Source organism: Buteo buteo, chromosome 23 (genome assembly GCF_964188355.1).
Source record: "Buteo buteo chromosome 23, bButBut1.hap1.1, whole genome shotgun sequence".
Taxonomy (NCBI): Eukaryota; Metazoa; Chordata; class Aves; order Accipitriformes; family Accipitridae; genus Buteo; species Buteo buteo.
This window is the reverse complement of record NC_134193.1, coordinates 21151803-21174728: the sequence shown is the minus strand read 5'-3', so window position 1 is coordinate 21174728 and position 22926 is coordinate 21151803. Positions and strand designations below refer to the sequence as shown.

The 22926-nt window shown below is 42.3% G+C and overlaps 2 protein-coding genes across 8 annotated transcripts in view; one reads left to right on the top strand and one right to left on the bottom strand.

Moving 5' to 3' along the window:
• Positions 1-972: 972 nt before the first annotated feature.
• Positions 973-17947, top strand: RAB14 (RAB14, member RAS oncogene family). Of its 2 annotated transcripts, XM_075056053.1 has the most exons (8): positions 973-1193; positions 9261-9319; positions 10655-10708; positions 12226-12403; positions 13528-13594; positions 14493-14580; positions 14890-14920; positions 15813-17947. In XM_075056053.1, the coding sequence occupies exons 2-8, from the start codon at positions 9268-9270 to the stop codon at positions 15988-15990; spliced, it is 648 nt and encodes a 215-aa protein (XP_074912154.1). In that variant the 5' UTR covers positions 973-1193; positions 9261-9267; the 3' UTR covers positions 15991-17947. The 2 variants fall into 2 exon arrangements, with proteins under 2 accessions (XP_074912154.1, XP_074912155.1); XM_075056054.1 differs by lacking the exons at positions 9261-9319; positions 10655-10708.
• Positions 17948-18905: 958 nt separating this feature from the next.
• The window catches only part of CNTRL (centriolin), a 35819-nt gene continuing 31798 nt past the window's right edge, over positions 18906-22926 (bottom strand). For 5 of the 6 annotated variants that reach the window (XM_075055434.1, XM_075055433.1, XM_075055435.1 and 2 more), the window contains 5 exons: positions 22697-22837; positions 21263-21538; positions 21097-21159; positions 20314-20517; positions 18906-19981 (listed from right to left, as the gene is read on the bottom strand). In XM_075055434.1, the coding sequence (XP_074911535.1) occupies positions 19883-19981; positions 20314-20517; positions 21097-21159; positions 21263-21538; positions 22697-22837 (783 nt within the window). In that variant the 3' untranslated portion in view covers positions 18906-19882. Of the gene's footprint in view, positions 19982-20313; positions 20518-21096; positions 21160-21262; positions 21539-22696; positions 22838-22926 lie in introns of those variants that run through there. The other variant, XR_012654110.1, reaches the window with a different exon arrangement.

The following is a 22926-nucleotide window of genomic DNA, read 5'->3' as shown; positions in this document are numbered from 1 at the left end:
AGCTGTGAGATTTGTGCAGCATCTTGCATTTTTAGGTCTTTAGTATTGTCTGCCACAAGTGTTTAAAAAGCCTATTTAAAAAAATTAAAGCCAAAATTGACAAACTGGTTAGAGCGTTTCACAGGACATTGTAAAAGACACGAGATAATATTAATTTTACTGGAAACAGAAACTGAGCTCTCTACAGTTCCTTGGAGATTTTGGATGCTGGACTATGCCGGAGCATGTATGTCCTGTGTACCTGAACCTTGCCAGGCTGTTCCTGTTTGTATCTTCTCCAGAACAAATAACTGCCCCTCGCTAATGATGGAGAGATTTCGAATCGTTCGGTTCCAAGGACGCTGGCTCTGTGGGGATTCTGAGGGAGGACAGGAAACATGGACGTAATCCTTCTAGACAGTGCGTGCAATATCTTGGGAGTCTTTGTCTTTACGCTTTATTAATGTCCCTGGTTCTAGAGATTACCTAAACCCAGAAATTGGAAGATAATGGTAACGGTGAGGAGGCAGCAGCAGTGATGACTTCTGAAGCGGGACCGTCGAAGGGCCGAGGGGGCCAGTACGCTTTTCTGGCGGCTTTTCTGGGGCTTCCGGGAGGGTGACTTCACTTTTGCACCACAAAAAGCTGGGAAAAAAACCGAGGTTTACCTCACCGCTAACGCCTTCACCCGCGGACGGCCCGCCCTCAGGGGCGAGCACCCGCGGAGGAGGCACCGCCTCAGGGAGGGAGAGGGGGCGCGCGCGCCCGCCCCGCCCCGCCCCGCCCGCCGCTTTCCCGCCCGCCTCCTCGGCGCGCGGCCGGGCGACGGCGGGGCGCGCGGCGGCCGCCTCCCGCCCTTCCCGGCTCGGCTCCGCCCTGCCGGTGGGGAGGCGTGGCGGCTCCGGCGCTCGGCCTCGGCGATTGGTTCCGGCGGGGCCTCTCGCGCCCACCTTTGTGCAGGCCCGGCGCCCGTCGAGAGTGGGAGGGGAAACCCCGTGCGAGGGGCGCCGCCATCTTGGATAAGGGGGGTGATGGGGGCGCAGTGGAGTCAGCGGAGCCGAGCCTGAGGGAGCCCCGGAGAGAGGCGGAGACCCGGCCCGGCCGTTGCCCAGCCTGAAGCAGAGCTGCTCCAGTGCCCGCAGGGCGCGGGGGGGGGAAAACCGGGCTGCCGCCGACAGAGCCACGCTGCACAGCCACTCGCTTCCCGAGCCCAGGTAGGGAGCTAGACGGGGAGGGCCACCCCTCCGCCCGGCCGGGCCTAGAGCACTAGGCCCCGCGCCGGTGCCCGGCCGCCGGCGGGCGACGCTCGGGCGGGCGAGCCGCCCTCTCGCCGGCAGGCCGGGGCAGACACCCGGCCGCCACCGGGACCGAGTGGCGATACTTCTTCCTCCTCCTCCTCCTCCTGCTGCTGTCCGCAGCCGGGGCCTAGTTGGCCTAGTCAGTGTGCCGCTGCCCACCTCGGAGGGTCGGTGCGGGCTGGTCCCCGGCCTCGGCGGGTCTGGTAGCCCTCGCTGCTCGGCGGCGGGCAGAAAGAGGAGGGGGCCGCTGGTCCGTCCGGGGCCGAGGAGGGTGAGGCCGGCTGGGCAGGAGCTAGGCCGCTGCTGCACTGTTTGTCGCCGCCGCCTCCCATTCCTCCTCTGCACTGCACACTCCCTGGGTAACACGCCACCGTCAAGTACTCGTGCACATGCGGTATGTATGTGTGCCCCTTACCAATTGTGGCGGTTGCAAGTAGGGTGTTTACTCTATGTATATAGTATACCGCGTATGTGGCCGATGTGCAGTGTTATCTGTGCTTTTGATTCTTACGTTGAACCGTGCTGTCATGAACTTCGCCAGAAGAATAACTTGTCATGAGGGCTGAGGGGAGTGCCGCTTTCTCGAGAAAACGACAAAAGTATTCGAGGCTTGTTCTTTGTTTTCTTTTGTGAATGTTTATTCGGGATAAACAGAAGAGTGAAGTTCTGTTCTTTCACCTGGCTGTCTATTGCCTGTTTGCAGTACGCTCTTAAGGTTGCTATAACATCTGTGGATAACTTTGTCTTGAATTAAAATTGTACTGAATTATCCTCCCAGTAAAACCAGGAAAACGTGTCGGTCTGCATTGGCGTGTCTCTGGCAACGGCTTTATTGCTCTGGAGGTTACTTGACGTGGACTTTGCTTTTTAGGCCTCTGAAACAGAGTGGATTTATGTTGTTGTATGACTTTTTTTCACAGAGGTAACAGTAGCCCTTCGTGAACAAGACTTACTCAGGTTGTCTGTATCCTGAATCACTTCAAACCCCAAGTCACTTTGCCAGTAGCCAGATGTTATCATATGGAGTGTATTGGTTTGTGGATTGATTTCTATCATGGTTTGAATTGAGGGCCTCTTGTGCTTGGGCATTACTCGGGAATGGAAAGAAAATCCCAACCCTGGGGGACTTAATAACGAAATATCACGTAGCTTAATACGGATTGAAAAGGAGTTTGCTAGCTTCCTGTAGTGATTTGAAAATGTCATAAATCTGAGTAGAAGGAAGAAGCTCCTACTTTCCATTTTATGAATAACAAAAAAAAAAAAGTTACTGTGAAGGACAGTAGTTTGAAAACAAACCTGTTACACTGGAGGTAGTAGGGTTTAAAATGTAAATAGGTCTTTTAAAATTACTTGCTTATTCCTGTGCATCTAATGGAACCTCCTTATGGCTGGTTCTCATTTTTCTGTATCTTTCTGAAACAAAGGAGATGGACCTTACTTAATTTTGTTCTAAAATGTGCTTGTGACTTGTTATGTTTTCCAAGGGGGTGACTCCAGGCAGTTGTAAGTTGTTCTGATTTGTTATACTGACAACAAAACTGTTCTGGTTTCTGTATATACAGTTCCTAAACTTATCTGATATCTCTGGAACCTGGTTCTCCTACTATGAATGCAGACATATGCCATGGTTTAGACTCTTTTATAGGAAGAGGAAAATAGGATAAATGAGGGTATACAAACATATAAAGAACTATGGCTGAGAGAATGGACATTGGAGAAAGTGCTCTTACTGATGAGGACAGGTATGCAATATTTAATTTAGCTATGGTGCTAGGGTGTGGTTAGTAAGAAATGAGGTGTATGCATATAAATGCAGGAAGTTTAGGAAATAAAATGGAGGAACTTAATGGTGCAGGATGTGAAACAATTAAAAGGACAAGTGACATGGTGTATATATGGCTGGGTAGCAGTTGAGGAAAATCAAAAAGTGAAAATAGTATGATACATAGCCTTGATTTAAAAATAAATAAAGCCACAGTTCTCATATAGGAAGACAAGTGAAGGCCTGTGAAGTCTTTAGAAGTACTTACTAGGCCTCAGGCTGAGTTAAGGTGTTTTACATGATTAAAGAACATAGCAAACACATTTCTTCAAGAACAGCTTGAAATCGGGCTCTGCACAGCTGAAGCTTGTTAGTCTGAGCTCAGTAGCATGCAGGCCTCGTGTTTTCTGAGAAAGAATAACTGGACATGGAAATAATAAGGAAATGCAAAGTGATTTTTTTTCAACAGCAGATCATAAGAAGCTTGCTGGGTTGCTGTCTGATCAAAGATCAGTTCAGCCTAATTTACTATCTTGTGCTAATCAGATACTTTAATGAAATCCAAATGGGGAAAGCTAGAGAGGATGCCTCTAGAAGAGCTGCAGAATGAGCGAGGAACTGGCCAGCAACAAGTAATGTTGCCAGATAGATGTGAAAGTAGTGGGCTGCTAATGAGACTCCTCAGGGATCTGTCTCAGAAGAGGGCTTTTTAAAGACAAGCATGCAAAAATAAACAGACCCACCAGGGAGGCTGTGGGACCATCCTCTTCAAGAGGGTCAAGATGTTTACATATTGATGAAGACCTAAATGTCCTTGGTGTGTGTGGAAGTCATAAAACCACAATGAAATTTAATAGCAAGCTATGAGGTCTATTACTATGGACAACAGACTTAGGGGAGTTCACCACTTGGGTGTATTAATTGATAACAAAATTGTTATTACCTTCCAGTATGGTGTGATTTTTACAGAAGACCACAATTGAAACAATTACAGACTGTATTTCTAGCAGCCTTCTAAAGTAAGGTACCAGTTAGACTGTGTTGTTTTTTGTGCTTGACAAAAGTCTTCATCAGGGGAATAGTGCAATTATTAATTGCAACAATTCTACCTCTCCCCCATTCTTCCCTGCTTCTTGATCTCTTCTCAGTGTTTACTATTAACACCTAAGTAAATATGCAAGGAAGAGGATATGCCCTGGGAAAGAGCATAACTACTTAGTCATTTTGTGTAGAGATTCAGAAGCTGTTCTAAATAATAGTTGTTACTGGTTGTGTACAGTTCACCTTGTACACAACTAATACTTTCTTCCAAATGAAAAAACTAACAGCTCTTTGAAAGTTGTTGCAGTTTATGAAAGGGGTGATATGATGGCATTACCTTTTATAGAAGGGAACTGGACTTCAACTGTGAGATCCTGTCCTGTTGCATAACCTGGAGGATTGACCGAAAGAACACCTGGATGGCCAGATGAAATACAAAATGCCTCTTGCTGCAGACTAACTAAACAGTGGTCCTCTGGCTGCAGAGTAGTATGTTTTTAAGGGGAACCTGTAATAATTGGACAGTCCTGAGTTTGAAGCTGATAGCTGTGGATTGGCCAGCTGATGGTATTAACCACCTGCAGTGTCTAAGAAAACCTCTGCATACAGGTTCTAGTCTCTTCTAATAGCGTACCTGCTTCTTGCTGAGCACAAAGCTATGAAATTTCTTTATGCAAATGATTAAAATTGACTGTCCTTGAGTTGAGCTAGAAGGAACTGCATGGGTCTCACGAAAGCTGTTATGGATATATTTACAGTTATGTTATTCTGATAAAGAATGTTACGGCAATGCGCCTGGAACAACCTTATCTAAGTTTGTACAGATGTATGCTGATACTTGAAATAAGGCTTCAGTGACATGTCAAAATACCTGCGTAGTGGTTATTGATTAGATGAGGAAATGTAGGTGTCACTAGTATCCCATTAAGGTCATCTTTAACTTCTAATAAATAAAAAGTTGATATATGGAAAATGAATTATGGTGACACTGTTCACTGTAAAATTTCTAGTCCTAACTGTAGTACAGAAATTAATTGTGCAGGCTTTGAAACTAACAGAAATCTGTGTATAGTGAAGCATGATCCTCTGGCTAGTTGCCATCCTGAAAAAATGCTCTAAACTCTGGGGAAGTGTTACCTCTGAAAAGGGAGCCAAAACTTGTTCTAAGTTGGCAGACTTTCCTGGAAGAAAGATGGCAGGTAGACCAAGCTTCCAGACTAAACTTCTTTTACTTTCTGTTAACAGTAAATTCATGGTTGGTTAACTTTGATGTCATATTGTATAATGTCAGCAGCGGCTGAAGGTAAGTTGTGTATACTTGCGTGCAACTTTCTCAGTCCTGCAGTTCTTGCCCCCTGGCTCTCCCAAGAGGAAAACCCCAACCCGCTGTATTGGGATTATTAAGATTCATGTGTCTGGAACAGAGGGCTGTGAAGTGGAGGTAGAATTACAGTTTCTACAGATGGGAGATGCTATCAACATGTATTAACCCCTTGCATTAATATGCAGCTAATATTTTTGTATTCACTGGATCCTGTTGTGCACTATTGTTGTCTAGACTTCTTTCTTTCATCTGTAGTAAATGCTGAGATTGTCAGCTTTCTAAGGCTGAATTCTCCCCATGGCTTCTGTGTTTAGTTTGTTGCATTTATTTTTCCCTTTCAGCACAGAGTCCTCCTGGAATATCAGTTTTATTCCAAGATCTGAGTAGAATCTGAATTCCTGCTAATCCTTATTGGAATTTGAGTGTTTAAAAGTTTTATTTGTTTGGTTTTTGTTTGTGTGGTTTTTTTTTAAACAAGTCTTCTGTTCTCCAGGAAAGATTCCTGACCTTTAGTAATAATTCAGAGTATTTCAGAATCTTTTCTGTAACATGACCCTTGGAATAAATGTAATACCAAAGTGTTGCTTTATTTTTCAGTTTAACTCCAGAAATTGTATTTAAACTTTAATATCTGTGTTTCTTCAAGCGTTCAGTACATGTGTCTGTCAGACACAATGACTTCTCCAGCAACTCTCTGGGACTTGAAAGAAGGTCTAGACTCATCATACAAGTGAATTTCTCTATTGGTATTACTATTAAAAATCTGTTTCTTTAAGCTATGGAGAGCACATGTGTGCTAGGTCTTGCTGTACGCGGTGGGGTGTGTGGTCTCTCTCATCTCCTTTAGGGGCCTAATGTCACTGTAAGAATGAGGGTGAAGGTTTAGCAATGAGACATGGCTTTAAGTTAGTCCTCCCTTCCCACCCATTTCTTAACAGACTTTGTTGCGAAGCACAGAATTTGGTTTTCTAACTCTCACTTTGAAGTGGGAACTGATTTAATGCATATGTTGCAAAGCAGTGACAGTTTCTTTTATATTGAAATAGCATAGTTAGACTTCTTTACTTAAAGAGTATAATGAAAATTGACATATCTTGGCAAACAAAAACAGCCTGTCAAATAAACAGAGATGTATATTTAGTAGTAAAGATTCTAGTTAAGAGATTCATTTCAAATTCAGTTTGTGATATAGCCTGCACAGAGTTCCCAGTTTGTCTATTCTTTAACAAAAAAAAAGTCTTTCTCACCTTTCAGTGATGCTTCTTACAAGCTTGGCTAGTAGGATGCATTCTCCTTACTTGTTATATACAGCAAAACTGTAAAGTCAGATGCTCAGAAATATGAAACTTCTTTGAGTGTTTCTGAGTACTTAGCATGCCTTAGCCAACTAGTATTGTGAAGGCAGAGGGGCTCATGTAGGTTTCTGCAGGACAGATTTCATAGCCACATGAGTGGTTCCCTGTCTTGGAGTTCATGATGCTGAATTTTTTTAAAAAACAGTGTAAATTACTAGAAACTACCATCCTCAGAAAGCACCATAGATCTTTCAAACTAGATGCGTGTTAGTGCTCTGTGTCTTTGCCTTTCTTTCTCTATTGTGGCTGTAGCACCCACCTGTTTTCTGTGGAAAACAGTACAGTTCATACTATCCTCCTGAAGTACTTGCACATATAAATTGTCCTTTTCAAGCTTTTTTTTTTGTACTTCCACTTACATACCTCACGATCCTCCAGTTTAACCTTGTCTGCTATCAGACTGAATTGAGCCATCAACATAGTCCTCCTAGCTTCACTTAGAAAGCAAGTTAGGTATCCTGTAAGAACAAGTGCATTGGATCAGAAGATGCTCCGTCCAAATGTTACTGCTATTGGGATGTGCTAGAGAGGAGGAAGAACATAATGCATGAAGATGTATTCAGAAAATTGAAGTATTGGATGTTTCCACAGTGACACATTAACTTTGAACTCTGTATGGAGCAGTTAGTTGTCTTTATTTGCTGGTGTTGAAAATAATTGGTGCACATATTGAAGCCAATACTATAACTCTGGAATCTTCCACTTCCAGGAAATAAGGCAGTAAAGTTGCTGGCTTGCTTGGTAAAGGGCAGTGCATTCTCAGTCATGGATGTGAATTCTTACCCAGTACAGCGATAAGAAGTGGTCTGTCCACTGAGTGGTTATTTGTCAGAGATTGAGGACAAAGGTGGTGTGAGATGTCTGCATGAGATTTCCCTCGACTACAGCAGAAGTTTCCTCTAAAATTTGCTTAATTGACCTGACTGTTCTTGGAGCTTGTGTGACACTTGGTGTGGAATTCTATCTTGCCAACATATGCAAGAATTACTGTCCAAAATTTTGTTTACTATCTTGGATTAAACTTGGTTTAAGAGAACAGTGTGTTTATGTATATATAGGACTTAGCGTAGATGCTTTGCATACTGCTTGGGGTAGAAGGTCTTGAGAGTTTCCGTATAATGAGTCAAGCATGAAGGAAAGGCAAGGTGCAGATCAGCGACTGGCACACAGTAAACCCTTCTTAACTGCCTGTTGTAGTTGTTCCCCCTCCAAGGTCTAGATAAGAGCGTTTGCTTTAAACCTCTGCTGTGCAAAGCAGTGGCTGTTGGCTCTGTACTGTGAATGAGATTTGTTGTCAGTCACCTTTCTTAGGGCTGCAGTTCACTGTTACAGATTAATTGCGTTTGAGGAAACAGTACTTTGCTTTTGAAAAAGTTACAGACTTGTAAGCTTTCCTGTCTGTGTTCCTATTTCTTTACAGTACTGGTTTCATTTGTCATGTGAATGACACATGACTGAATGAAAATCTTTCTCTGCTAAAGCAGTGTTTTTCTAATGGCTGGCTATCTGCCATGTAGGAGGAGGAAAGGAAATGGTGAATTCCTAGTAGAAATTTTCCACTTGCTTAACTGATCACACTGTATCTAGTTTAATGTAAAACCTGGGACAAAAGCAGGCATTTTGCATCCTTTATGTTAACTGGCAGTATCTGGGCTGTATAGACTTAAAATCCTGGTTAATTGATGTATTAGTAAGTCAGCTATTACTCCTTGCAGGTTTACACAGCCTCAGCTGTGTTCTAATTCCTCCTATGTCTAGGAAAGCGTAGGAAAACTCTGGAATATTGGAAGTACTTACTCCAACCTAATTTTGACTATCACTTAAAAAAGAAACTGCTAAGGCTTGCTGTAACGCTACTGTGCTGACAAAGCCACAGAGATGTTAACTGACTTCTGAACATCTGATTTGTGGCTTGTACCGCTTTTCTGACAAGAACATGTAGCAGTCTAGACCCCAGTTAAGGCTACTACAGCATTCTTTTAAGTAACTCCTGGCTGTTTGATGCAAGCTGCACTGTTTCCTTTTTTGCTGTTGCAAGTCTCAAAAGCGTGAAGTAATAGTTCTAAATTGCTGGTTTGGGTAAACCTCTTCAGATTTTTCTTTTGGAGTCAGATTTTATTTTCAGTTCATGCATCAGCTATTTGGTGAGTGAGTGTTGGTCCAGCCAGTGACTGTGTAAAGCAAGAAGCTACTGGAGCTTTTAAACAGCTTTAAGTCTTTCTGGATAAAATTGAATGAGTATCAGTGCTACGCAGAGCATGTTTCTACTTGGAGGCCTTGCTGGCAGGGGCTCAGAGCAAATGATGTGGGAGTTTTGCTGAATGTCTCTGGCACTCATTCAGTGACTGTGGGGAAGTACACAAACTTGAACTGTGAATGAAAGGATACTTGGGGGGAGAGGAACGGGGTTTTGTTTGGTTATATGAACTAAATTGGATGAATTGGGTTGAATTTGGTGAACAAGTGGCAGTTCTGATGTGTTCTGTTTTTTGTTTTAGTGCCACAATGGCAACTGCACCTTACAACTATTCCTACATCTTTAAGTACATCATTATTGGTAAGTATCACTGGGCACATACCTGTTTGTGTCAATGGGTACATGCATGACAGCCTACCCAAAAACCCTATGGCTGTACTGTGGTTGACTTCTGTTGCATGCTACTTGCTGTATAGTAGTGATTCTTTCAGCAGTTACTTGTCCAACCTCAGTCCCTCACAGATCACCATGTTTGCTCTAAAGCTTTAGCAGCTGACAATATAAGGGCAAATGCCTTTATGCCACAGTATTGGAGCTGTGTGATTGGTGGCAGGTGAGCTGGAAGTGAGGGCAAGTACTAGTGCCTGAGTTCACTTGATTGCTGAGTTACTGTTAAAAATAACTGTTCTTCTTGACATACATACTTCAGTATTCTTGAACATCTTCACTGTTAAGGCCATAATACTTAGCCCTCTGCATAGCACTAGAAAAAAAGGCATTCTAAAAACATGTGCATGTGGTCCCTTTCTCCCTAAGTCAAGTTTATATTTAGACAAATTGCTAAATCCTTTGGAAATGGGGGAAGAACTGTAGTGGGAGTCAACACAACTGGGATGTTCTGTTGATTCAGGTTTGCAGTAGTGTTTTGCATTGTTAGTCTGAAAGATTTTAGAATATGTTGAAGACACAAGTGCTAATTGAAATCCATTGCTTTAGACAGGCTTATGAACTTCTGTCAGGCTATATTTTTGTGTTTAAATGCTGCTTTTGGCTGTTTAAGAGTCAGGGACTTGATTGCATTTATTACTATCCTGGAAGAACTGGTCTTGCTGTTAATTGTTTAATTCTTAATGATCTTGTGTAGGTGTAAGTGATCTGCAATCTTATTGTAATGGCTTGTAAATCAGGCTGCTGTGACAGCCTCAGCCTGTGGAAAAGTTGGTTCTTAAAACCAACATCTTGCTATTTCTTACTATTGGCATTGTGTAAGTGGATCAGTGGAAGTGAAGCAATTTCTTGGTGTGTTCCGATTGGTTGCCAGTATTTTTTGATGACCTTACCAGTAATTGCAAGTAAGATGGGAGCAGGACAAACATTCAAAAGGTGTATTTTACATTTCAGTTTCTTACAGGTCTACTTCTCATAACATTGTGAAATACAGTTGTAAAATCAGTAATACAGATTAACTTCTCATTTAAGTTTTCTGCTCCATCCTTGTTTGCAACCCTGTACCCGTTACCAGAACTATAGTGCAAAATTTGATAAAGTTAAGGACTGTTGCCAGGTATAGAACAGTGCCCACTAGCCCTGAAAAAGGAATGACTGCCTGTCTCTGTACCATTTGTTGTGTGGGATGAAGAAAATGTGCTTATTGCAACAATGTGGTGTCAGCCTTAACTATTCTTTCTGTAACAGGGGACATGGGTGTAGGAAAGTCCTGTTTGCTTCATCAATTTACAGAAAAGAAGTGTGAGTATTTCAATTCACAATATTTATTCTAACCGGTATGCTTCATCCCTCTTTCCTGCCTTTTTGCTTTCCTCATGCATGAGCTTGATCTCGTGTCTCTTAATCTGTATGGGTTTGTATTGTACTTTGTCAGATTCTTGTTTCAACATCTGCAGATGTAGAAACAAAATGTTAATGTACTAATGGCAAAACTGCTGCTTTGGTCAGTCCTACCTGTGATGAGTGGGGAGACCGTGTCTGGTTTTACAGCTTTTCCAGGGAATTTTGATACAGAAAAAGAAGTTTCTTATCTGAAATTTGCATGCTTTCCAATATTAGTGTAGCTTGAACATGAGCAGTTGGAGGGTTTTTTTAAGGGCTGTTAAGGACTTAAAGAAAAAGATTCTTTTTTTGTTTGACTCCTTGTTTGCAGACTTAAGTAGCACTGTCATTCTCTGTAGCTGCTGTGACTCATGACATTTGGACTGCCCTCTGTGATGGTTGTTTAAAGCTTACTGCATTCTGTCTCAACTGTAATGTTTTTTCATGTATGCTATCATGACTAATTAAGAATTGGCTTCAATTCTTCTTAATAATGTGTTGCATTGGAGTTTGCAGTGGCTATTAGCTCTGTGGTTTTCCATGTAGCTCACACTCAATGGCTAAGTCTGTAGGTATTTATTAGTACAAAGTTAGTCTTTACTGTGTGCTACTCAAGATGTGGCAATAAGTGGGTGGGAGCTACGGTTTAAAATATTTCTGTTTTCCAGTAGAAATAGGATTTTGTTAACTATTGCTTTTAATTAAAATCCAGTATCAGCCAATTCATTAATTGCTACTTTGCATATGGTCAAATTCTTGATGAGGGTGTGTCTTGTTAAGTGGAAGCAGTACAACCAACCAAACATGTCAATCACCTCTATTACAAGACTGTCACTAACTGTAGATAGCTTGAATAGGTACTCATCCTTTCTGCATTTTCTTGATCTTTATAAAGATGAGCTTATTAAGATGAGTTTATTATAACTAGAAAGATGCTTTTTTGGTTTTGATTTGCTGTGTTGGTAGCTACTTATGAAACTGGTGCTTTTCCTGTGGACAGTCACGCTATTACCCTGTCTGAAACAACTTGGGATATTTGTTTTTGAAGCTGTGTTAGAGACTACTAACTGTATCTTGGTAATTCCCTAAAAGTTATCTTTTCCTACTGCATTAAAATAGTTAACCATTTCTGCAAGGATAGACTGAGAATCAGCTGACTTGATACCTTCTGATATGTATGGCCAAACAGCATCAGTGTACATGCATCAGAGGAGGCAAGGAATTTTATAACTGTTTTTAAAACTAACAGCAGTGTAGGGCATACTTCATTTTATTTCTGGTTAAGTGATACAGTTTGGGTGCTGTAGGTGTAAAAATGCTTTCTTAGAGACTGAAAATTTAATAAAGATAACTGAAAACTGGTGATAGTAATATCTTTGTAGCAAGGAGACCTTGTACTAGAAAGATCTGATCTTTGCTCTTATTTTTCATGACAGTTATGGCAGACTGTCCCCACACAATTGGTGTTGAATTTGGCACAAGAATAATTGAAGTTAGTGGCCAAAAAATTAAACTACAGATTTGGGATACAGCAGGACAAGAGAGATTCAGGGCTGTCACACGAAGCTACTACAGAGGAGCAGCAGGAGCTCTTATGGTCTACGACATTACCAGGTAAGGTGCTGTTGACTGGTGCATCTTGCATCGTAGCTCTATGTGTGCTTGACAAGGTGTTTGGATATCATGGCCTTATATGTACTGTCTTGTCTGTCCCCTTGACTTAGATTTAAAGGACTCTGGATGGATTTGTATCCTGTTGTGTGAAGCTTACCACACTTCTTTATCTAAATACTTTAAGTATTTAAAGAGCTGAAAATGAAACATAGGAAATTGTGAGCTGCTTTTCTTGGAAAATTTCACTGCTGACAGGCCTGAGGATCTTGTCATTTCAGGCCTTGACTGCCTGTGTTGAAGTTGATTAAAGAACTGGTTTTGTCCTTAAAATCTGCTCTTCAGTACATGGATTTTTCCCTTCCTGGGAGGAAATGGATACTGCTGCTTACCTGGCAGGAATATTCCTAGAGTAGGCACAGGACAGAGAACCTCTGTTGCAGTGGGCTATGTAAACATGCTTAATGGACTGTATAGATGAGAGCATTGTAGGAGTCTGACTTCTGGGCCTCTTCACGGGCTAGTCCTCCAACAAAACGAAGACTGTGTGGAAGCTATCCTGTCTTCCTTTTATAGGTGAAAATTAAAGGTGCTGCTAACAGAATAATGAATCAGGTGTGCAACATGAAATACTTTTGCTTTCACATGTCTCCCATCTTCTTCTGGGGCTGTTCTTGACATTCTTCAAGCACCTCTTTTTTTTTCTGCATATATAGGTATATTTCCTGTTTACTTAGATCTTGAGTAAAACATAATCTTATGCACTGTTTGTTACTGAAGTGCTGTTCTACTGTAGAGTGTTCTGTAAGAGTATTTGACAGGAAATCCTTTAATGTGTTCTACACAAAACAATATAGATGATGTCCTTGTGAAGACAGTAAAACTGCCACATACTAGAAGTGTGTCTTTCCACCTGTGTTGTAAGAGTTGCTCTGGGGGTTTAAAGTTGACTTCTTGAAAATCTTGGTCTGAGTCCAAACAAGATGATGCTGCTTTATCTTGAGGTTGGGGACAAGAATAGGGATGACAGATGTCAGTGTGTTTTAATGGATGCTGACTATGCTGTTGGCACTTAAGTATTTTAAAAAATACTGTAGCTAAAACTGTACTTCCTTGATTCTTTGCAGAAGAAGTACATATAATCACTTAAGCAGCTGGCTGACAGATGCAAGGAACCTCACCAATCCAAATACTGTAAGTTGGACTTCATTTAGCTTGAAAGCAAGATTGCTCATCTCTAAGCAAGAGGTGGAAGGCTTAGGCCAAAGCATCTGCAGTGATAGTGATGTCCTCTTAAATAAGCTGCCTGTGTTTTCTCAACTACTTAGCTCTGAGTTGTCCTTATGTCCCTGTTTTACAGTATACCAGTGACTCTCTTCCCTTATTGGAACTGGAGCAAAAGTGTAGGCTCCTGTACAGGAAAGCAGTGGTTTCTTCTAGAAGTCTTGTTGTGCTAGTTGCCTTTCAGGGGCCTGTTTTCAGGAGTTGGAGACAAAATTATGATTAACTCTGGACAAACCTTAACTTTTATTAGTACTACTTTGTGGTAGTAATGAGGTGAATGCTATCTCATCTTAGATTGAAATATAAATTGGATCTTCAGCAAAAGCTGACCGGGTCTTCTGGAGGGGTGGGGAAGAAGGTTCTTCTGTGTCTCTTTCACCATACCACAAAACTGTTGTCCCTCAGTCTTTTTCTGAATGCCCCTAATACACTTTAGCACCAAGCTCATGGGAAGACTCTGCTGTGATGGAAAAAAAACTTTCAAAGATGGTCTGGATTAGCAGATTATTTAAACAAATACAAGAAGTGGTTCAGAGTACTACTCTTATGAATAAGGAGTAGGACTGCTGCTTTTTAGGACCTCATCTCATGAGAACAGCCAAAGCATTTGAAAGTGACCACTGGAGATGCTGTTCCTGACTTCACAGAGGGGGCACTGCTAGAGCAGTGTTTTCCTGAAGATGGGTGGCTTTTGCAGTTAAGCTTTTCTGCATATTTCCTTTTGGGTTTTTGCCTTACTAATAATGAGGGTGGTAGTGAAAAAGCTAGTAAGCTTTTTCCCAGACTAATTTTCTCTCTTCTGAACTAGGTGATAATCCTCATAGGAAATAAAGCAGATCTGGAAGCACAGAGGGATGTTACATATGAAGAAGCCAAACAATTTGCTGAAGAAAACGGTGTGTTTTTTTTCTCTTGAGCTGTTATATTTTCTACAAGGTAGCAATGTTAAAGTGAATCCTCAGCACTCATAGCTGCAAGCTTGCACTTCCAAAGTAATGTAACTATATGTACAAGCTTCTACTGTTCCTCAGTCTGGCTTAACTCTTAACTGTGCTTAGTTCTAGAAGTCAGCTTGTGTGTTGATGCCCTAACTTAGTCATAAAATACTGTTTAGTACTAAAATAGTGTCTTGCATATAATGTGACTGACCTAGGGCTGTTTGAAGTATATTATGTATTGACTGTTAAACCTCTGTTTCTGGACAGGTTTATTGTTCCTTGAAGCAAGTGCAAAAACGTAAGTTACTTTTGTCTAGAGTAAAGATTCAGATGTGATCTGTTTAAGAGGAATATATTGGTTATGACTAAGTACAGCCATAGAGTTCAGGTATAGTAGGGTTTTACAGGTGGAAAAATAAAACCCAAAACATTGAGTTCTCTTAGAGGGAAAGGTACGTATAGCAGTTTCAATCATGTCAGCTTTGACTTGAAGGTAATGTGGAAATTAGAACACTTGCTACATTTTGGGCAAACACTTGTTGAATTCAAATGAACTGATTTGGTTTTAAGACATTATTTGAGCGTAGAATGTGTACGCGTGGGTAAGAGTGGTTCCCAGCTAGACGTTCTTTCCCTTGGCTGTCTGGAGCTGTAAGCAAGTTCTGTAGTCCACAGCCAGTCCCTTCAGTCGCTGAGAGGAATTGCCACACTGTACTTGCAGTTGGCTGGGGAGCCTGTCCGAACACAAGGGATCAGAGCCTCAGTGACATGAGTAAATGTGGTTCCAACTGGCAGCTGTTGTAATGGAACCTTTTAACAGAAAGGCTTTGATTAATAGTGGCTCCCCTATCTGTAAGCCTCTGCCAGAACTGCTCTGTGCATGTGGCTCAGCACCTTAGCTTATTTCTGCTACTCGGTGTTTTGGCATGTGTTTCTTATTCCTGGCTAGTCCTAATAGGTTTAATGGCTAGGGAGTGAGTTGTGCTATGAAAGGCTGTCCCAAGGACAGGTTATCAAATTTCATGGTAGTCTGCTTTAAGTACTGGAAGCTCTTCTCGCATGTAAGAGGACAGAGGACTGCTACTTGGTGACCTGTCAAATCCCAGAAAGGGTGTCTAGCCAGCTGCCCCCATAATCTGCATTGCTTTGCTGAAGCGTAGCCTGAGTAACTCCTGCTGCTCTCTTTGTAGTGGAGAGAACGTTGAGGATGCGTTCCTGGAGGCTGCCAAGAAAATCTACCAGAATATCCAAGACGGAAGCCTGGATCTGAATGCTGCAGAATCAGGCGTACAGCACAAACCGTCAGCTCCACAGGGGGGGCGACTAACCAGTGAACCCCAGCCCCAGAGAGAAGGCTGTGGCTGCTAGTGACCTCTGTTTCATGGCTCCATTTCTGACCTTTCACCTCTGTCTGTTGGAAGCAGTGCTTTTGACTGCTTCCCTGTCTTCTGTACATCTTACTGGGTTTAATTAAAACTCTGAGACAAGTTTAACACAGTACTAAACTGCTAAACAACTTTAGATGTAATCAGGTTATCAAAGGCAAGTAGAGTAATAAAACCTCTCCTGCATGGTAAATCTAGAAGTTTTTTTTTCCTTGATTGTCCTTGTGATAGTGTCACCGATACATAATTTAAACTGAGCACTGATGCTGGACTCATGATTTTACACTTTCGCAGGGCTTTGTCTTGTATGGTTTAATTTTATGGTTATTTGGCCTTTCTTCCCCACCTCTTAACTGTTTAGAGCTGTCCATAGTAAAGGATAAGTTTTTGCTGTGAAATGATTTCCGATGGTAGCAAGGGGCTCTGTAACAATGTGCTTTTGTTGAAAGAATTCCCTGTGGTGTGTGTGTTGGGGGTCGGGGTGGGCTGGCGCAGGAGCGAGTGTACAACTTGCACAGGGAAACAATCCATTCATTCTTGTGCTCATAGCTTTACGTCATTTTTTTGCCACTTTTATCCTTTACATTTGTTAACAGAACGTAAATATGTATAAAATTTGAAGGAACTGAGCTAACAGTTAAATACATCCTGTGTATATGATTTTAATGAAGAAAATGATTACTGGCATTAGAACAGTATATAAGAAAATACCAGTTTGTACAGTATGACCTATATGTGACCACGTTGCCCCCTTAGTACAGAAATCGATGTGACTGCAGTTCACTAACATAGACTTAACTCCTTGGTGTCAACAGTGGACATTGTGCTGGGGGAACTCTAATCCCGATGCAGAAACTAACACTAGTGGAATCTGTCTTTCATCTTTGCACTGTGGTATACCTATGCCATTTTATTAATCCTGTTCTGTGCAATCAGCAGTGTGCTAACCTGCTTTTCTCTTCGGTAAGCATTTTGCATTATTGGGCTTCATCACCTGCCTTGCATTGTATACAAAGGCTGGTTCTCTTGCACATCTTACGCTTTTATACCTTTAACTTTTTGAATGGTCAGAGGCTGAACTGGACAGTCGGAACAACGCGTGTGCTCTCTAGGGATTTTTAACTACTGTTGTATTTTTTTAACAGTCCCCTGTGAGGGTTTCTTGTGAGACTTGGCCTTTTTCATCAAGCCTTCGAGTACGTCCTTCATGGGGTGATGCAACCTGTAATGCTTGTATGGAGGGGGGTTTTCGAGGGGTGATGGCACACATGTGGCTGTTACTGAACTACAGGTGGGGTGTGCTGTGGTGTCAGACTGCAGTGTGTGGTGCTACATGCAGTACTGCTGTATTTCATGGGAAGCTTTGCGTGGAAAACATCACATATGGTTTAAAAATGGAAGGGGGTGAGTGCTTAACCATGGTCAAATGTCATCTTTAGTCTTACTCCAGTGTTTAAAATACAAAGTAGTCTTAAAATCCCTCTCTAGACACTAAAACTATACAATGTAAGTAAACAGTGGTACCAGAGTATTGTACAGTCAATGTTAAATAAAAGCCAAAACTGGAATGTGCAGACAATAGGATTTGGGTAACTTGTGCGCTGTCCCTTTGTTTTGTCTGGTTAGTCCTTTTTTTAACTAATATTCTTAAGTAGATGGGTATGTTCAAGATCTACAGCTAATGCATCCTGCTTAAACTGAGGTTGCACCACAAAGGGTTTGCCCAGGGACCATGACCTGCTGCTGATGTGAAGTAAATGTTCTAATGACTACAGCTTGTTGAGGTGCAATACCTGTACTCCCAGAGTAAGATACAGTAGGTCTTATTGTTTCTGTCACAGAAAGGATTTGTTCAGACTGCTGTACTCCTCATTTGATGTAACGATGCTATTAATCTAAATATTTGTAAATAAAGTACCTGTATCTAGATAAACTACAGTGGTGTGTGGTGGTGTTCTGCTTACAGTGTGATGGCTGAGGGTGATTGTTCCTTGGAGCTCTGCAACAGGGACTGCTGCTGTTCTTGCTCTGCACCTTGGGGGCGATTTTCCATCTGCCCCAGCAGCTGGCCTGCAAAGGCTGCCACAGGCACTTCTGCAGTCTGGCCCTTGAGAAGAGCACCTCACTGAACTGGGGGAAGAGGAATGCAAGCGCTACCCAAGATCATGCAAGAATTCATTATAGTGATGGTGTTTGTGCTTTAACTGCTTGTGTTTAATCTTTATGATGGGCCTTAAGTGGTAAAAAGGCACAGGCTGCTCCCAAGAGGAGGCTGCTGGGTTCTTCCAGAGCCCAGACCTGTTCCTTAAGCTCTTAACAGGCCAGGGCTGACTCCAGTGTTTATTCCCAGTGAAATGTGACACAGTTGCTATGTGACACTTGCTGCACAGAAAAGGTTTATATTAATCCTGTGGATGAGAGAGGGCAAGACTGAGACCAATTTCAAAGCGTGTGGGGATGGAAAGGGGCAAGAGGGCTGGGAAAGGGTCACTTAGTGCAGGTTTCCTGGTGGGTGATGGCATGTTCTTTAGGATGTGGAGTTGTGTGCAGTAACATCTCCTGTGCTTCACTGTGCCTTACTCCTCCTGCCTAAAGGCTTTACACAGTGGTTTTTCCACTACTAATTAAGGGCAGCTTGCTTGGAACTTTGTTTAATGAGCCCATTAACCATAGCCACTTGCTTCAGAAAAGCAATGCAGTTAAGCTGAATGCTTACCAGCAGTAGCCAGGAAATGTTACAACTGCATAAATACCAGTATTGGAAGAGCTTCACTTCCTGCAAATGGGAGCCACAGAGGTCAGAGCATGGTACTGCTGTCCTAATCCAGGGCTGCATATCCTTGAGAACAACTTTAAAAAAACCCCCCAACAAACAAACCCAAAAAACTACAGATAAAAGCAAGCATCAATCACTGAAGTTTATTTTAAGGAAGTACTCAAAAATAATTGTATTTAAAACATCCATGCGTTTGACAACAGGTAAATGAACAACTGTCCTTGTGACAAGTTTTCAAGCAGAAAGTGACAAATGCACTTAAATAAAAGGGGGTGTTTGGGGCACATTTAAAGCCCCATTTTAAATCATTTAAAAACAAACAACTTATATACACATAAAGCTCAGTTATTCAATCGTACAAAAAACTTCACAGTACTGAGCAGGCCCTGCAGCCAGCTGTTTGTTAGTGGTGGCAAATGCCTTTTTAGAAAAGGCTTGCAAAACTGAGGTAGAAGTCTTCGAAGGTGATGGCGGACAGCAGAGCCATGTGCCTGGAGGGGAGCGGATGTGAGCAGCTCTGCCCCGCGCTGAGGGCCATGGCTGTGGCCTGGCCTGTTCTGGCTGTTGCACAGCACAGGCAGCTCTTACAGCTGAGGGGAGGCTGCTAACGCCTGCTGGTTGGCAGCTGCAGACCGGCTTGAAGCTTTTCTGCTACTGTAGGGCAGCTCTTGAAATAATGTATTTTTAATATGAATCATTACAGAAGAACGCTCAAGTACCACGCCAGTATTGTAACGAGCTGTAACCGAAATCTAGATGCTAGGCCATATATTTAATTAAAACCAGAAAAGCATTACTGAAAGATGAAGGGTAGCAGTAGCTTAATGTTTAAGTTGGTCAACACAGTAGTAATTTCTCATGTCGGATGAGAGTTTACAAGCAGCTCTCACCCACAATTTGTTTAAAAATACACATCCAAGAGCCAGAACAGCATCAAGCGCCAGGATACCAACCACAGGAATGCTTTCACTGGAAAGGCCTGAGAACCCACACCTGCCCCTGGGCTACCACCACCTACAACCCGCAAGCCTCAACCTTCAAGACGCTCACGACTCAGTGAAGTTCCAGCTGGGCTGAAGTCACATCTCACCGCTGGGCTTTACCGAGAAATTCCTCTCGAGCAGGAACGCAGTGTCTGCGACACCACTGCGAGACCTGCCGGCCTGCTGGGGACCTGGGCAAGTCTTGTCAGAGTGGCCTAGAAAAGGCAGTAAAAGTAAGTCCGAGTAAAAAAAATTAGTGTCTTCAATTAGCAGACACACATTAGTCTTTAAAAAACAAAGGAAAATATGGATTTTAAAGAATAAAATACAAAGCTTAAAAAAAAACCAAAACCCCAAACTCTTTGAGGAAAACATACCAAACAAGTTAGCTACTCCCAGAGTAACCAAGTGTACGGTACGATCACACCTTCAGAAAACCCCTGCCATTCCTCTAAGAAGGTGAGCACATGGCTGCAGTAGACTACCCGTGAGCTAAAAATTATTAAAAAAAAAGAACCAAGAATTCCTGTACACAGCAGAGTATTACCTGTGTTTTTGATAAATTCAGAGCGCTGTGAAGAGATACTAGACTTGAGCTTTGGGCTAGAAACAGAGAATCTGAAGAAGTGCTGCTGACTAGGTCATCCAGTGCGTCCACCTGTCGCTTCAGGCTGTGAAGAGTGCCTTCTGTTTGCCGTTTTCCTCTGATTAATACTTCTACTTGCTTGGACATGCACTGCCGGAGCTGAGCCTAAATAAAGCGTTGGTTCTATTTATATGCAGCTAGTGTAATTTTCAAGACTGTATTTAAAAAGTCTGATGACCTTAAAGTCAAGCCATAAGGGACATGCTGTTAAGAGTCTCAAACCACAAGCAGATGGCAATGGGTTTGTGAATTATTTTTAAATAGCTCACCTCCTCCCAAGTCAGAAATAAGCTGCATTTCTATGGCCTTTATCATGAGCTGCTTGGAGAGAGAGCAACAGGTATGTTCTAAGTAAACTTGGCCGACACCTGTACTTAAAATGATCACAGGCACTCCTGAACTGTAATTTGTTATGTTGCTAATACACCATAATATGATGTAAATGAGGGAATCTTGTTGGAATACTCAAAAATTCAATTAACTGTTAATTATAATAATTCATCTTGATATAGCATGCAGTTGTTAGTCTTTCTTTTACTGTTCCCACGCAAAGACATGCTGTAGCTAGTCATTATGTACAGAGTGGAAGGGCCAGAGCTGGAGGAGAATCCCCCTGGGCTGTTTAGATGATTTTTAGAAGGGACCCAATGGACGCGTTAGTGTGACTGGGAAGAGACACGCCACCTTCAGCCGATCTTCATGATGCTGCAGTTTTTCTCGGAGAGCCTCCCCACGCCACTGTTCATCCTTTTGGAAACAAAAGCACATGTAGCAACTGAGCGTTACAGGTACCCATACTGATATGCTCTGCTGCAGCATGAGTAGCAAGTACTTTTTGAAAGCATTTTACCATTAAGAAGACTTTAGAAAAATTCAACTTTTCTTCCAATGAGAGGAGTCTTGTGGCATCAGCAGGAAATGGACCAGTCTCCTCTAAGCTATCCAACTCACACTGCAGATTTCCCTTTACTTCAGAAGATGCTTCCAAATCTTCCAACGGCTCTGGAGAAGATGGGCTTGAAGATTTAAACCCCATCCTGATTTCATCTTCAACCTCCAGCTTAAGCAACATCGCTGCATTCTCTATTTCCCTTTGTCTCTTTTCCAGGTCTTCTTGAGTTTTAACCTACATCACAGAACAGCGTCACCACTTTGCCATCAGGTTACAAATGCATCATCAGTCCAGAGGAATGTTCCTGTATAACTGAACAAGGCTTATTTCTGAAATGCTTACGTTTTGACTATTGCAACCAGAAATCACAAACCCTCTCAACAGATGCAGCCCTAACTCTGACATTAACTTTGCCTGTGAAGCCCCTCAGATGGTAACAGAGGCAACTAAAAAGTTACCAGGACACAACTTAACTTAAACCTGTTCATACTCTGATCTCGCATAGTCTTCCTTGAACGCTTCCTAGTTGCTAACAACATTCTTCTCTGAAGGACCCAATTTTTAAGACTTAGAAACAATTTATAAAGGGTTTACGAAAGGACTAGGAGGAGTCAGACAACCTGGAATCACCTTTTACAGTGACTACAAAAGAAGAAAGTGCTGGATCAGGTTGGCACGAACAAGTTATTAAATGCCTATTGAGTAGCTTTGAAGGTTGATAACACTTAGTCAGTTGACATAACTAGAGTCATAATTTATGCAAGTGCCTATTACCAAACCTTATCATAAACAGGAGCCAAAGTCCTAATTCTTGACTGAAGCATTGCCTAAATGGAGCAGCCAGCAGATGTTATGGTGCGTTTGCTATATATCTTGGGAGCATCCAAATCCAATTACTCTTAACAAATAGCTAAGACTAGTCTGCTCCACCCTCAGCCCACCTCCAAAGAACACAGTCTCTTTTTCAGGCATTGTTTTAGTGGGTGAGAGGGGTTGATCCATTTGCACTGGCCTAAATGGTGCCTGCAATTCCCCACCACGTGATGGGAAGGTAACCAGGCAGCTGTGCCACTCTGCCATGGCCTTCAAGACCTGAAGAATGAAATACTGCTGTAGAGCTTGGCAGCCCTATGCTGAGAACTCCACACATGACTGACTGGCTGGAGTTGGTTTGTTCATTTTTAAACTGGGATTACTGAGCTGCCTGATCCTACTGATTGTTAACAAAGCTTAACTTCTCCCAGATTTGGGAAAATCGCATGGCAGTTTTAAGTAGGTCTATTTCTAATTGTGATACAGCAGACAGGAGAAGATTCAAAACCAATACAATATGAGCTTGTCTGGAAGACAAGGTTCCCTCAAACCCACCTGTATTTGGCTACTCAGGTATACCTGGGTTTGGAGATCCGTATAGTCCTGCTGGATCTGGCCAAGGTCCTTAATAATGCGCTGGGCTCTTTCACGGTCATTGTGTGCTACTTGTTCAGCAGTTGCTACATCACTCTGCAAACAGTTATTTTCATGCTTTTGTTCCTACGAAATGCAGAAAGATTGCCTTTACTATGAGCATCCACTGCAGAAAAATGAATCAAGAGAACCCACATAACACAATTTCTTCAAGT